At 43.2% G+C, this 16122-nt stretch overlaps 1 protein-coding gene across 5 annotated transcripts in view; it reads right to left on the reverse strand.

The window, feature by feature from the left end:
* PWWP3A (PWWP domain containing 3A, DNA repair factor) overlaps positions 1-14930 on the reverse strand; it is a 41826-nt gene extending 26896 nt beyond the window's left edge. The window contains exons 1-4 of one of the 5 annotated variants that reach the window (XM_032220424.1): positions 14797-14886; positions 10780-10892; positions 7550-7638; positions 6661-6731 (exon numbers count right to left, since the gene is read on the reverse strand). In XM_032220424.1, coding sequence (XP_032076315.1) covers positions 6661-6731; positions 7550-7638; positions 10780-10839 — 220 coding nt within the window. In that variant the 5' untranslated portion in view covers positions 10840-10892; positions 14797-14886. Of the gene's footprint in view, positions 1-6660; positions 6732-7549; positions 7639-10779; positions 10893-14796 lie in introns of all 5 variants that reach the window. The other 4 variants (XM_032220361.1, XM_032220286.1, XM_032220550.1 and 1 more) reach the window with 4 other exon arrangements.
* Between the last annotated feature and the right edge of the window lie 1192 nt (positions 14931-16122).

A 16122-nucleotide genomic window follows, 5' to 3' on the forward strand; every position in this document is an offset into this window, starting at 1 on the left:
CTTCTGAGTACTCTTCAAGGGTAGCCCCATGGAGAGCGTTCTGCAACAGTCCAGGAGAGAGACGACCAGGGTTTGAATGACCGAGCATTGGAACTCCTGATCCAGGAGTTCAGATTGCGACGGAGGAAAGAGTTGGTCAAAAGAAGAACTTCTATGTTTGGGGTTGATTGATTTCTCCACTCCTCGAGGGCTTTAGATAAAGAAGTAATTAAATAGTATACAAACACACACACAGATACACACACACACACACCAATTTTTCTAAATGTCTGATGGTTTGGAAGGGTCACGATTGCCTTGGAATCCATTTTGGACTAAGAAAATGCTTTAAATAATGTGACTGGCTTAACGTGGGAGATATTGTGAGCTCAGTTCTACATCACAGCAAAAAAGCAAATCACACACTTTTTTGTTTGTTTGTTTGCCAGTGCAAATGAAAGTTATATTTATGCTATGGCATATCTATGCTACTGACACTCTCATTCACGTAGCTTTTACTCTGGGCAAAACACTGCATCGTAGGTCAACAATTTTTGAACCAAGTTACCTCAAATGGGCTAACTTGCAGAATGAATCCGAAATCTGGAATCCATGACCTCCATGGAATTGAAATACTGCCAATTTTATGAAACATGTTAAGACATAAAAGTGGGTCATAACACATTTTATGACATAATATAAAATGTCATAAAACCTTTCCTGGGGTCAACTGCAGGATAATTTATAGCTTCCTTTTACACCGGCCTGACCCCCACCCTTGCAAGGCTTTCCCTTAAGTTCCCAAATGGGAAACAGAGAGCAACTGTGGGAGGGAAAAGGGTGCATATTTAATCTGTGGAACTCCCTGCCTCTGGAGGGTAAGTTAGCACTCACTTGGGTTTTCTTCCCACCCACTGGTTAAACTTCTGTTTTTAGGAACGTATAAAAACTTTCAGCATTTTACAAAGACGTATTTGAAGAAATATATTCCCTGCTGTATCATCCCAACCTTATGGAATATTTTTTTCTGTCACCATTTTGAATCTTGTAGCATCTATGTAACTATGTATCTATCTATGTCTGTCTTTCTGTCTCCATCCAACTCCTCTCTCTCCCTCTCTCTGTATCTATCTATGTATCTCTCGCATCTATCCATTCATGTTTCTGTCTGTCTGTCTCCATCCATCTATATCTATCTCTAACTCACTCTCTTTGTCTGCATGTCTGTCATCTATCTATCTATCTATCTATCTATCTATCTATCTATCTATCTATCTATCATCTATCTAATCATCTGTCAAACCTGTCTGTGTGTCTGTCTGTGTCTGTGTCCGTCTATGTCCATCTGTCTGTCTGTTTGTCTACCTACCTACCTCTCTTGTCTGTTTGATTGTCTGTCTGTCTGTCTACCTACCTATGTAGTCATCTGTCAAACCTGTGTGTGTGTGTGTGAGAGAGAGAGAGAGACTGTCTGTCTGTCTGTCTGTCTATCTATCTGTCTATCTATCTATCATCTCTCTCTCTCCCCCATCTATCTATCTATCTATCTATCTATCTATCTATCTATCTATGTATCTATCTATCTATGTATCTATCTATCTATGTATCTATCTATCTATCTATCTACCTACCTACCTACCTACCTACCTACCTACCTACCTACCTACCTACCTACGTAGTCATCTGTCAAACCTTTGTGTGTGTGTGTGTGTGAGAGAGAGAGAGAGAGAGTCTGTCTGTCTGTCTGTCTGTCTGTCTATCTATCTATCTATCTATCTATCTATCTATCTATCTATCTATCTATCTATCTATCATCTATCTATCTATCTATCTAATCTATCTATCCACCATCCCTCCCACTGAGGCAATCTAGGTGGTGTACAAATAAAATATTAAAAACCTTAAAAAAAATAAAAAGGGGCAAGAGATGTGAAAATTTAATTAAAATGTGTGGGAAGGCGGGGGGGGGGGATTTCAGGGCACTAACCAGCCCCACCCTGGCTGCTTCTTGGTACGCCTCAAGCAAGAACCATATCTCCACGGCCTTCTGGAAGGCCAGGGGAGGGGGGGTCCACCTGACCTCTTGGTGGGGTAGGGGGAGTGAATGTTCGACAGGGCGGGGGGGACAAATTTTGCACTGGTTTCTACCCTGGCTGAGGAATTCTGGGAGTTGAAGTATACACACGTCAAACTTGAGAGGGTTGAAAAGCATATGGAAGTGATGTGGCGGGATTGTTATTTTTTTGCTTATTATTCCCTCAGAACAACTTGCTTTTTAACGTTGTGGTTTTCTTTTCCTGCTTTTTATCTTGTGAAGCTGCTCAGAGTCCTTTTTGGAGTTGGGTGGCCTAGAAACTGAATATATTAAAGTGGGGTGGTGGTGGTGGGAATGCCGGCAGGCTTATAAAAGAAAGCACACATGACCCCTAATTAACCAGAAGAATTCACTAGCTGAAAATATGGCCCTGCCAGGAATTTGGATAGTATCAAAAATGTATAAAGGGACCTCCGGTCAATGCTGGAAATGTGAGGGGGAAAAATCATGAAGGAACATTTTATCCCGGACTTGTGAGAAACCCAAGAAGCTTTGGATACAAATACACCAATAATACAAAGAATGTTAAAGATTCATATTGCAACAAAAAGAACACCCTGGAGGTTTTTTATTGGGATTTATGGATACTAAATTATAAAAGACTCACAGAAGATTAATTTTGTGTATGACAATGGCACCAAGGTTATTAAACGCACAAAGATGGAAGAGTAGTGAAATTCCCACAACGCAGGAACAGATTGTTAAAATGACAGAAATTGGTCAGGGAAGAAAACAACAAGGGTGGTTTTTTTTTAAAAAAAAGACTAGAAATATTTTATGGTCTTTTTGTTAAAGGAAGCCAAAATATTAACATGGATTTATTAATTGAAACACATAATTAAATAACCAGTTGAAGGGATGTCTGGAAGAGGTAAGAGGGGAGGGATATGATAGATTCGTTAATAACTGCGGAAGAGGGGAAAAAAGGAACTCATTATATTTCATGTTAGTTGTATTTTCTTGCACTTCTTTCTTTCTTCTTTTTTTTTGGTTTTCCCTCTCTTTCTTTATTTTTCATTCTATGTAAAATTCTCAAAAAATACAAATGAATAAAAGAATGTGGATGGCTATTCAAGAGGTAGAATGAATTTATGAGGGAGGGCAGACCTCTCAAGAGCTTAAGAGTTACCTTGAACCACGAGGTGGGCAGCAAATTAATTTGATGAAAAATAATAATGTCCATCGGTGGTTCGAATGCCAAGTGCAGTCTGAACATCTGGTGCAATGAGTCAAAATAATAATGACAACCATTTTTATTGGCCAAATGCAAAAGGCAGCTTTACTTGGAATAGCTTACATCCTGCAACACCATCAAAGATCAAGGAAGGACTTGCTAGGTGGATTAAAAATTCCAAATCCAGATTGAACATCTTGGCTGACTGTGTAACAGACCATAATAATCTTGATCCTAAAGATAGCAGTAGCAATAGCAGTTGGACTTATATACCGCTTCATAGGGCTTTCAGCCCTCTCTAAGCGGTTTACAGAGTCAGCATATTGCCCCCAACAACAATCCGGGTCCTCATTTTACCCACCTCGGAAGGATGGAAGGCTGAGTCAACCCTGAGCCGGTGAGATTTGAACAGCCGAACTGCAGAACTGCAGTCAGCTGAAGTAGCCTGCAGTGCTGCATTTAACCACTGCGCCACCTCGGCAGATTCAGAATTAACCCCAAGCTTGCAATCCCCAGTGGGCTTGCAAATACCAGCTGCAGAGAAACAACAGAGGGAGAACATTAAAGCTTCATCTCCTGCTTAGGACAAGCTTTCGGCCATACCTTCTGTCTCAGCCCAAGTCTACTCATAGGTGTTGGTTGTGAGAAAATAGGTAGAGGAACTATTAAAGTACATTGCCTTGAATTGTACAGGCTGTCCTCAACTTACAAACACAACCGAGCCCCAATTTTTTGTTGCTAAGTGAGGGAATTAAGTGGCTTTTGCCTCCTTTTATGACCTTTTTTGCCACCGTTGTTAACTGAAGCACTGCAGCGGTGGTATTTATTTACCTTCCTTACCGGTTTGCAAATGTGCGCTTTTTGCTGAAAAGGGGCCTAAATGGGATGCCCTAGAGCCGGGGCGGGTAGGCGGGGCCACCCGTGGTTTCCGCTACTGGTTCGGGTGAACTGATCTGAACCAGTAGCATACTACCTCTGAAGCACTGCAGCTAAGTTAGTAATACGGTTGTTAAGTGAATCCGACTTCCCCATCGACTTTGCTTGTCAGCAGTTCACAAAAGGTGATCACATGACCCCGGGACACTGCAACTGTCATAAATGACTCAGTTGCCAAGCAGCTGAATTTTGAAAATATGATCAAAACATGGGGATGCTGCAACGGTTGTAAGTGTGAAAAACAGGCATAAGTCACTTTTTTCAATGCCGCTGTAATTCGAATGGTCACTAAATGAACTATTGTAAACAGAGGATTACCTGTACCAATACTGGGGAGAAAAATTAAGATGTACCTTAGCCTGAACCACCAAGGCTATTTTTTTTTTTTGCTTCCTAAATTATTTTTTCTTATAGGTAGCCCTCAACTTATGACCAATGGCTTAGCAATCATTGGAAGTTCAGATGGACCTCCCTGGGGTTATGGCCTGGTTATGAAATTCTGTCAGCCATTTTCCCCTGCGAGCATGTGACCACAATTTGAGTGCTTGATAACCAGTCTGCATTTACGGCTGTCAGTAACATCCCACGGTCAGCTGACGGTTTGTTATGACGTTTTTGCTGAAAACTGGCATTCCCACCCAGTCAAAAAAAAAAAAAGGTATAAAATCAGGACGTGACTCATTGTGATTGCCTGGCTCTATTATGGTCGTATGTCGAGGACTACCTATACTGAGTTTATCATGACCTGCTTGATTCTCATCCAATTTATTCTATTCCTCTCAAGCTGCCTTTTGTATAGAGCAGTGGTGGGTTTCAAAATTTTTTTAGAACCTCTTCTGTAGGGGTGGCCTGCTTTATGGGAGTGGCTTGCCAGCCACTGACCGGGTGGGAGTGGCTTGCGGCCATGTGACCGGGTGGGCATGGCCAACTTGTAAAATGTGATGAAACTCACTTAACAAAGCTCTTGCTTAGCAACCAAAATGTTGGCTCAGGAACTCTGGCATTTGAAGCACGCAAGTCTTAAAGCTGTCAAGTTACAAGACCCTTGCACCCCTAACCCTTTAGAAAAAAAAAACCCAGGGGTGTTCAAACTTGACAGCTTTAAGACATGTGGACTTCAACTCCCAGAATTCCTCCTCTCACTCTTCATCTTGATGATGTGCAGTCGGGCAGGGGGGAGGGAGCTGGAACCGGTTCTAAGTGGCACTGTAGATTTGTGGAACCTCTTCTATAGAAGAGGTTAGAACTGGCAGGAACCCACCCCTGGTATAGAGGTTGTGTCCGGGATTAAGAGTAACAGAGTTGGAATGGACCTTGGAGATCTTCTAGTCCAACCTCCTGCTCAGCAGGAAATCCTGTATCATTTCAGACAAATGATTGTCCAATCTCTTCTTAAAAACCTCCAGTGTTGGAAGAAGAATGAGTTCTACTCCTAAATCTGTTTTTAATCTGTCTTTAACTCCAATTTGTATGTAGGTTGGAACTGGCACTTACAAATGGACTGCCAACTACTAAAAAAGGGGTGGGTGGCATTGTTCTTTCTCAAGCCAACAAACCGCTAAAGCCACATAATGCTTTCAGGAACTCGTGAAAACGGGCTGTCTATTAAAGACACATAGCAATTCTTGGTTCCTGCAAGCATTGTGCAGCTTCAGCAGTTAGTCGGCTCGAGGGAGGGGAGCATTGCCTGTTATTTTTCGTAATAGCCAGCCTTTTCATATCTAGGAGTTGTCCTTAAGTCTAACCCATTCTTACAATTTCAAAGATATTTTTTTTTTAAAAATCAACCAATGAAAAACACACTAAACGTGCTATAACAAAAAAGTAAAAATAAAATAAAATTATATCTCCCCCTCCCCCAGTCCATTAGGAACGATGACATAATTTTATCCCTGAGTTATGTTCCCATCCTTTTACTCCTTTCCTTTGGCATTAGATCTATTACGGCTGCAAATCAGTGTTCTAAAACAAAAAGCATTGTGAGAATTTTGGCAAAGAACACAATAGAATCCAGAGAACCATTTTTAACAGTTTGCCTGTCTTCATCCGCTTAAGTCTAGACCCTCGTTATCTAGACGAATTAGGACAGGTGTCAGCAACCCGCAGTTGTCATGTGGCTCTTTCATCTGCTGCGGCTCCCTGTTGCTCAAAATATGTGTCACAACCACCAATGTGCGACACCCACTGGCACGCAATTTATTGAGCTTTTCGGCCCCAGTAGGCCAACCATGGATAAATCCAAGAAAAGAAAAGTTTCAGAAGAAAACAGAGAATGTTTAATTCAACTACATATACTAGTTTTGTAGCCACTCAGGAAATAGTCAGGCACGGGAAGGGTTGTGTGGCTCCCGGTGTTTTCTTTTCTGTGGGAAATGGGTCCAAATGGCTCTTTGAGTGTTGCCGACCCCTGACTTAGGAAAACAGACAACATGCAGGATTTCATGGTCATGGCTGAACAAATAAAAGAAAAACATACCCAATTGATCTGCGATATCTTCAATGCTTTGTATTGTCAGAGGCACAATATGTTCATCACGCATGGTAACCCTTGAAAAAGGGATAAAGAAAAGCATTAAACTTTTGGTTTTACGTGGTCAAGAATGCTGTAGTTCAACTGCTGTGATATTTTTAAACAAACTAGCTGATAACCCGGCGTTGCCAGGGTATTTTATTTATAGCGGGAAAATGTCCAGACTAAAAGCAATGTCTAATGATGGATTTTCCCGCTTACCAGAGGGAGCCCCTTTGCGGAGTACTGTGAAACCGTTACCATGGGAACTTCACTGCGCTATACAGTAAACATCATTTTACGGCAGTACAGTAGAAGTCATTTTAAGGCACAACAGGCTGTATCTTAACAGAACACACACCCTGAGGGCTGTTAGGGTTATCTTAACCCCACAGTATTTTTTTCCAAAGAGTAAGTCATCTGTGTACCAAGCTTGGTTGAAATTGCTCGAGGCATTCCAGAATTATGCTGGAACACAAACACATTCACATGCACACACAGACATACACACACACACACACCTGTTTTTATATATATAGATTAGACTTCTAACCCTAACCCTCTGGAGCAAATCAACACCACCACCTTCCTTTACCTAGCATTGTCTTTGATAAGATTACAACTCTAAGATCGCTTGTCAACATGTTGCCAGCCTGTAAATAGCTGTGACTATTCCTGTTTACCCCGAATAACATCCCATAAGGAATTTGTTTATTTAAAAAAAAAAAAAAAACAGAAGGGAGACCAGGACCTGATGTCTTTAATGGATTTATTTTGCAAATCAAATTCAACCCTACTGGTGAATTAGATATATAAAAAAGCAACGTAAGAGGCTGCAAATCTTCAGAAACTTAACTGTTTATTTTCAGCAATAATTTTGAGCCGAATGAAACCGAGCTCCTCAGGAACCAAACGCCCTCTGGAACTCTGACTTCTAGACAAGATCTGGAAGGTGGAAGGAAAAAGTAGGGATTTTTTTTTTTAAAGGTCCAAATTCTGAGAAACAGAAAATTCAGAGAACTGCAGCAGAGAAACAAAAATGTACTTCTATTGTGAGAAATGCACAATACAGAACACTGAAGTTGAGTTTTTGTTTGAAATGTTCTTCAGAACTCTCAAGGCCAGAAATTTTCTCTTCCAATGCAATTGTGGAAGAAAAAAAACCCCTAAAATTGATAGCCCATCACGAGAAAATAATTACCATATTTTTCAGAGTATAAGACGTACCAAGATTTTGAAGAGCTAATTTTTTTTAAAAAAATTGTACTCTGCAGCCCCCCCCCCCCCCCAAACCCTCTGCACACCTTTTTGTGAAAAATGGGGCATGCAGAGAATTTGAGAGTTCTGCAAATTTCTCCTGGGGGCTTGGGCGAAAACAAGCAAAAAACGGTCCATTTTTCGTGAAAATGGGTCCATATTTTGTCAAAAAAAGAGCACGCATAGCCTTTAGGAGCCTTGTAGAGTACTCTTGGGCGCTGGGGGGAGGGAGCAAAAAACAGTCAATTTTTCGCTTGTTTTTGCCCTCCCCAGCCCCAGGGGCACTTTGGAGGCCTCCTAAAGGCTATGCACGTCCATTTTTGTGAAGGAGGCAGGGTTTCGGGAGGCCAAAAATGCTGTATTCAGTTTATAAGACCCACCCAGATTTTCACCCTCTTTTTTGGGGGGAAAAGGTGTGTCTTATACTCCGAAAAATACGGTAAGATGTGGGGAAGAGGATGTGATACAGAGATGGTATTCTGCCAGTTCACCCTAGTTCAGGTGAACAGGTAGTGGTGGCAAGCGGGAGGCTCTGCCCACCTGCCCAGACATTATCACAGACGCTCTGCGCATGCACAGAAGATTCAGCGCATGTGCAGAAGCGCCGTGTGCGAGCTCCCAGTTCCGAACCGGTAGCGAAGATTAGAGCATTTCATGCCTGATCTGATACTTCAGTCAGACCCTGAATTACAGCTGACATTCCAATAGGAGTGAAAATGTAGAAGACAAAGAAATTCACCTGGAGACTCAGTGTGTGTACATATCATTTTCTTGGCAACAATATGAGCAAAACAATACAGTTTGGTCTAGTGGTTTAAGGCTACAAGCCAGGAGACTGTGAATTCTAGTCCTGTTTCAGGCACAAAAGTCAGCTGGGTGACTTTGAGCCAATCACCAGGAGACAAATACTAGTCTTGCCTTAGACAAGAAAACTGGCTGGGTGACTTTGGCCAGTCTCTTTCATAGGGAGGGAGGTTGTAGTGGAGAAAATAAGATGAGGAAGAAATATTAGATATATTCTCTGCTTTGAGTTACTAAAAAGTAATACAGGCAGGATAAAAATCGAATAAACGCACACGGTGGCTTGCTATAACCCCCATACCTTGGCCAGTGGCATTGCTGGTTGGCCTTTGCCGAATTCTAAGCAGGGTCAGGCCTGGTTCATTCTTGAGATTGGAGACCACAGTGAAATCCTAAGTCTGTAGTCTGAACTTGAAAACCAAACAAATATAGGGAAAGGCAAAGATTCCCTTCACACATATGTGCTAGTTGTTCCCGACTCTAGGGGGTGGAGTTCATCTCCGTTTCAAAGCCAAAGAGCCAGCGCTGTCCGAAGACCTCTCCGTGTCATGTGGACGGCATGACTAAACGCCGAAGGCTCACGGAATACTGTCACCTTCCCACCAAAGGTGGTCCCTATTTTTCTACTTGCATTTTTACGTGCTTTCGAACTGCTAGGTTGGCAGAAGCTGGGACAAGTAACAGGAGCTCATTCCGTTAGGCGGCTCTAAGGATTCGAACTGCCAAACTGCCGACCTTTCTGATTGACAGAATGAAAACGTGTCCTAGAAAGCAGAGCCACAGACCACTTGTATGATTGCCAAGAGGTCCCATGAAGCCACCAAGAATCACGTCTGACTCAAAGGAATTTTTTTCTTTGTATTAAGCTATCACAAACTATGATTACACTCTGTGAGATTTGCAGAAGTAGTTTATGTCCCTACATCCCAATGTTATTGGGTGTTCCACTGATTAGGTGTTGTTTCGTTGTGTATCAACCTGCCTGTATTTACGGCCATTCAGCTACCTGCGACCACGTACCTTTAATTTGGGATATATTTTTTTTGCCAGAAAATGGGTTTTACTTTCCACAAAAAAAAGCCAGTGCAAAGAATGGATTCAATTTTTTTTTCCTGTAATCTCTCCTTAACTTGGGGTGGAGTCGAGATGACTGAATGGAGCTGAGCATTTACTGGCCGGATGCCCTTCCGGTCGCCTATCTGGAGTTCGCAGCAGATACAGATAGTCCCCGAGTGACAACAGTTCATTTGGTGACTGTTCAAAGTTACGACGTCATGGCAAAAAGTCACCAATGACTGTTTTTCACACTTAATGACGGTTGCAGCATTCCCACGGTCACATGATTTACTATTTGGATGCTTGACAACTCGTATTTATGACGGTTGCAGTGTCCCGGGGTCATATGATCCCCTATTTCTATCTTCTGACAAGCAAAGTGATTGGGAAAACCAGATTCACTTAACAACTGGGTTACTAATTTAACAACTGTTAAATTCTTGCCACAGTGGTTAAGCAAATAGTACTGCAGGCCACTTCAGCTGACTGTTATCTGCAGTTCAGCGGTTCTAAACTCACCAGCTCAAGGTTGACTCAGCCTTCCATCCTTCCAAGGTGGGTGAAATGAGGACCCAGACTGTGGGGGCGATATGCTGACTCTGTAAACTGCTTAGAGAGGGCTGAAAGCCCTATGAAGCGGTATGTAAGTCTAACTGCTATTGCTATTGCTAAATCGTTGTTGTTTTTATGTAAGGCAACGCAGTTGTTAAGTGAATCTGCCTTCCCTGCTGACCACTCCCAAATTATGGACAACTGGGTTGAAACAATATCCTTCTAATGGGAGGAAGCCTTCTAACATAACAGGGTGACCCTTTCCCTTTGGTTAAATATAGCTTGCAACCAGAACAAACAAAACCTAAAACTAAATACAGTTGAACTGCCACCTCAGTTTGAATGGGTAAGGTATTTTTAGTCAAACTGGACATGTCTCTTCCCCAAATCAGAAATAATCAGGGTTGGCCCATTATATACCTGTGCTGGCCACAGTCGCTTTTTCCACTTGCAAAAGACATATTCTCCTTCACTCATCATCTTGATGGATGTCAGCTGGGGATCCAGGTTAAAGGCTTGCTAGCAGAGACATCCTAGGTTACAGTAACAAAGTAAATCATTGCACAGGTAGCCCTCGACTTACAACGGTTCATTTAGTGACAATGGCACTGAAAAGAGGGAAGACAAATTTTCACATTTATGACCGTTGCAACATTCCTGTGGGCACATGATCAAAATTCAGATGCTTGGCAACAGACTCATATTTATGACGGTTGCAATGTCACAGAGTCATGTGATCACCTTTTCAGAAGCAAGGTCAATGGGGAAGCCAGATTCACTTAGCAACTATGTTACTAACTTAACAACTGCAGTGATTCACTTAACAACTGTGGCAAGAAAAATCATAATAGAGAGAGCAAAAAACAACTGTCACTTAGCAACATAATTTTTTGGCTCAACTGTACTCCATTCCATAAAATATTTATCATTGGTACTATCAACAGTAATTTTTATTCTACGTTTTCTCTAGATCAACACCAAGGAATTCCACTAATAAAAATATTTATTTCTTCACACTGATATGCCAGAAAATATTTAAAATATTTAGAATCATAGAATCTCAGGGTTGAAAGGTGCCCTGAAGGTCTTCTAGTCCAACCTCCTGCTCAAGGCAGACTTTATATCATTCTGATCAAAAGATTGTCCAGTCTATGCTTGAAAAACTCCAGTGAGGGAACACCCACAACTCCAACAGGAAAGCTGTTCCATTATTTTATTTATTGGTATCCCACCCTTACTATTTCTACAAATAACTGGTGATGGACATAGCCAATAGACCTTCTTCTTTCTATTTTCCTAACAACAGCAATCCTGTCTGTTGGACTGAGAGAGAGAAACTGATTGGCCCACATGCCCAGTTGGCTTTCTTAGCTATGGTGAGTTAATTGTTCATTTCTTAAATTTCTCATAGGTTTCAGATTCGATCTTCCTTTAAGGAGTTCCACTCAGTGCTTCTTGTCCTGCACTCCAGTGCTTTGAAGAATGGATTGATCCTTTCTTTTCTGTGACAACCCCTCAAGTATTGGATATCACGCCTAACCCTTCATTTTGATCTTCACCATAGAGAAGCAAAGGAGGTTAGGCTGGAATAAAACTCTTTGGGCCAAACCCATTAACTGTAATATGTTTGGCCAAGTAGCAATGCAGGATCTTTGATCAGATCACTCTATCTCAGTGATGGAGAACCTGTGTTAGCAGCTGCCAAAAAAGCCAACACAGTTCTAAGCTGCATAAACAGAGGGATAGAATCAAGATCACGTGAAGTGTTAATACCACTTTATAAGGCCTTGGTAAGGCCACACTTGGAATACTGCATTCAGTTTTGGTCACCACGATGTAGAAAAGATGTGGAAACTCTAGAAAGAGTGCAGAGAAGAGCAACAAAGATGATTAAGGGACTGGAGGCTAAAACAGATGAAGAACAGTTGCAGGAACTGGGTATGTCTAGTTTAATGAAAAGAAGGAGCAGGGGAGACATGATAGCAGTCTTCCAATATCTCAGGGGCTGCCACAAAGAAAACAGAGTCAAACTATTCTCCAAGGCACCTGCAGGCAGAACAAGAAGCAATGGGTGGAAACTAATCAATGAGAGAAGCAACTTAGAACTGAGGAGAAATTTCCTGACAGTTACAACAATTAATCAGTGGAACAATTTGCCTCCAGAAGTTGTGAATGCCCCAACACTGGAAGTCTTTAAGAAGATGTTGGATAGCCATTTGTCTGAAACGGTATAGGGTTTCCTGCCCAGGCCGGTGGATGGACTAGAAGACTTCCAAGGTCCCTTCCAACTCTGCTATTGTATTGTATTGTAACCGTTTAGGCAGAGAGTGCCAAAGCCAAAAGGGACGTTCTGGGGCACCAGAAACTCGATGACCAGCTGGCTGAGTTGGGGCGACAGTGCCTGTGCCCACAGAGAGGGCTCTGCGTGCCATCTCCTGCATGCGTGCCATAGGTTCGCCATCACAGTTCTATCTAAACCAACAGCAGAACTCCAGCTGCAACTGGCACAGCACCAGAATTCTGCCTACCTAGTCTGACTGGTTTGAAAACCAAGAGGCCCAACAGGAACCCCAGGTATTACGCAGAGATGTAACCCTTTTGATTATTTTTTTTTAATCTCGCCTTTGTTATTTTTAGAAATAACAGGGTAGCAAACGTGCCTAACACTTTTTTTTACTCCTAGGAAAAACTAGAAACCTAGGATAAGGAAGAATTGGTATGCTTGCCTTGAGTGATTAAAAATATGCCAGATAAACATCTAAAACAAACTTTCAGAAAGCCAAACTTTCATGCTGGCTAAGTGTACTAATTGATACAAGTGGAAGAGCACCCACCAATTAATGCCACGTATTGTTCTTCCATTTGGAAAGCAGCAAGTGACATCTGGCGTCCTCACCAAGGATTAGATCAGAAACAAATACATGAGGTGGGCAGTTATATAAATGTATCAAATAAATGGGGGGGGGGGGTAGTGACAGATTTTATTTTCCTGGGCTCCAAGATCACTGCAGGTGCAGCTAAGAAATTAGAAGACGTTTGCTCCTGGGGAGGAAAGCTATGGAAAATCTAGACAGCCTACGAAAAACCAGAGACATCATCACCCTGCCAACAAAAGTGCGTCTAGTCAAGGCTCTGGTTTTCCCAGTTGCAATGGATGGCTGTGGAAGTTGGACCATAAGAAAGGCTGAATGCCAAAGAATGGAGGCCTTTGAACTCTGGTGCTGGAGAAGACTCCTGCGAGTCCTTTGGACTGCAAGGCGATCCAACCATCAATCCTAGAGGAGATTAAATCCTGACTGCTCTTTAGAAAGGCAGATCCTGAAGAGGAAACTCAAAGACTTTGGCCACCTAATGCGAAGGAAGGACTCCCTGGAGAAGAGCCTCATGCTGGGAAAGATTGAGGGCAAAAGAAGAAGGGGACGGCAGAGAATGAGGTGGCTGGATGGAGTCACTGAAGCAGTCGGCTTGAGCTTAAATGGACTCCAGAGGATGACAGAGGACAGACAGAAAGGCCTGGAGGAACGTTGTCCATGGGGTCGTGATGGATTGGACACAACTTCACAACTAACAACAATAACAACAACACTAAGTGAAATCACGACCACCCCTATGATCTGACATCTGCTTTCTTTTGCTGTACCGCCCTGCAAAACTCACAGGGCTGGTGGCACGTTGTCATCCCTGTCGTAACTGCGAACAGCTGCCATCTGAGGTGGTCACTAAACAAGGACTGCCTGCACTAGTTTCCATGAACTTGGTGAAAGAGCGTTGCAGTGTGAGACCAGGGGGAATGTTATCTGCATTGAACAAATGCTCTGTTATTTTTACATCTAATTCTCCCCATGCCCTCCTCCCACAGCAGGGGAAGTGGAGAGAAAGAAGACCCACCTGTGTTTCTTCACCTGGGACATTTACAGAGGTGTAGACTTCAACTCCCACAATTCCCCAGGCTGAGAAACACCTGCAGTAATGTGTATAGTCGGTGCAGGCTATGGTATCCCTTAACCCAGGGATGGGGGCTCTATGGCCCCTTTAAGGACTTGTGGACTTCAACTCCCAGAATTCCTGAGCCAGCATGGCTGGCTCAGGAATTCTGGGAGTTGAAGTCCACAAGTCCTTAAAGGGGCCATAGAGCCTCATCCCTGCCTTAATCACAGAGGCAATCCTCCCATTTTTGCTCCCCCCTCTAAGAAACTACCCAAGTTACTGCGGAAGGCTGGGGAACCTGAAATAAGACAATCCACCCCCGTGGAGTGGAGCAGGAGAGGGAAACAGCCACAGGTTAGCCATATTTAGGAGGGGGGGAGGAAGTCTTCTTCCTCTCCATCCATAGAAGCAGTCCCCTTCCCAGGGCAATCACCGCATCCCTTCTTTTTTTCCCCTTCCGTCTTTTTCCCCCTCAACCACCACATTGGGGAGAGCGGGACTCGAACTTACCACACCCAAAGCTTCGTCCTTCTCCTTCTCGGTCGCATTTGAAAACTGCAACGCATAGCTCCGCCCTTTCCTCATCCGCCCCGCCCCCCCGCCTCCAGACTGTTGAGGCCGACAACTGGGGGGGGGGACTGGCCACGCCTCCTAGGTCTTTTCTAGCGGAGCCCCGCCTCTTTGAATCTCACTCCGGCTCCACATTGGGTTCGGGTATCCCGCCCTTTGGCTTTCAGCTCGGGCACTTCCGGATTCTTCCGCCCTTTCCTCATTTGCTACTGGAGTCTCCGCCCGCTCATTAGAGCAAGGGCCAATCGCTTCGAAGGATTGATTTTCCTCTTCTCTTCCCCCCCCTCCCTCAAAAGCCTCGATAGCAACTCAGATACAACGCAAGGGGCGGGGCTAGCGGTAGACGCAGCACGTGGCTCATTTAAGGGGACGAAAATGCGCGTTTGGTAACCGAGCGGGACAAGTCAATCCGATCTGAGGGTTGTCCTTCTCCTTCCTTACCACCAATCAGAATGGAAAACGAAATGTCAATCTCGGATTCAATTTTGCCCTCCCTTCGCTTCTCTAACGACCGCAGGCCCTCCCGAGCTTTGCGCGAGACACAGCTCTTTGCGGAGGCGGCTCGAGACAAAGCAGCCAATCACAGAAGACCTTTGGTTATGCGTTACCTCCTGAATGGACGCTGCATCCATCACACCCGCTTTATTCCCGCCCTACCAGATCCCCCCCCCCCCAACTTTCCTTTTTTTTTAAAATTTTCTCAAGAGCGAATTTTGGGTTAGGATACAATGCAACACAATGAAATCACAGTTAAAAGTGTAGTGGCTGCAATGTACACTGTGATAACTTCAATATTTTTGCAAGTTGTAGGAAGCGAGTTCATTTAGTGACCGTTGGAAGTTACAACCGCACTGAAAAAAGGGTGATCATTTTCACACTTAACGACCATTGCAGCATCCTGATGGTCATATATGATCAGCATTCATATCCTTGGCAACTGACTCATATTTATGATGGTTGCAGAGTCCCGGGGTCATGTGATCACCTTTGGCCAACTTCTGAGTCAATGAGGAAGCCAGATTCACTTAATGACTGTGATTCATTTAATAACAGCAGTAATTTGTTTAACAGGTGTAGCAAAAAAATTGAGAAAATCAAGTGCGACTCACTTAATAACTGACTCGCTTGGCAATAGAAAGTCTAGTTTCAATTATGGTTATAAATTCAGGATTATCTCTTTAGGAATACAAAGGAACTATACTGAATAGGGCTTACTGCCTATGAAGAATTTTGGCTTAAGTCTTCAGTGCCGTTGTAACTTTGGAC

This window comes from Thamnophis elegans, chromosome 1, assembly GCF_009769535.1.
Source record: "Thamnophis elegans isolate rThaEle1 chromosome 1, rThaEle1.pri, whole genome shotgun sequence".
In the NCBI taxonomy this organism is placed as follows: domain Eukaryota; kingdom Metazoa; phylum Chordata; class Lepidosauria; order Squamata; family Colubridae; genus Thamnophis; species Thamnophis elegans.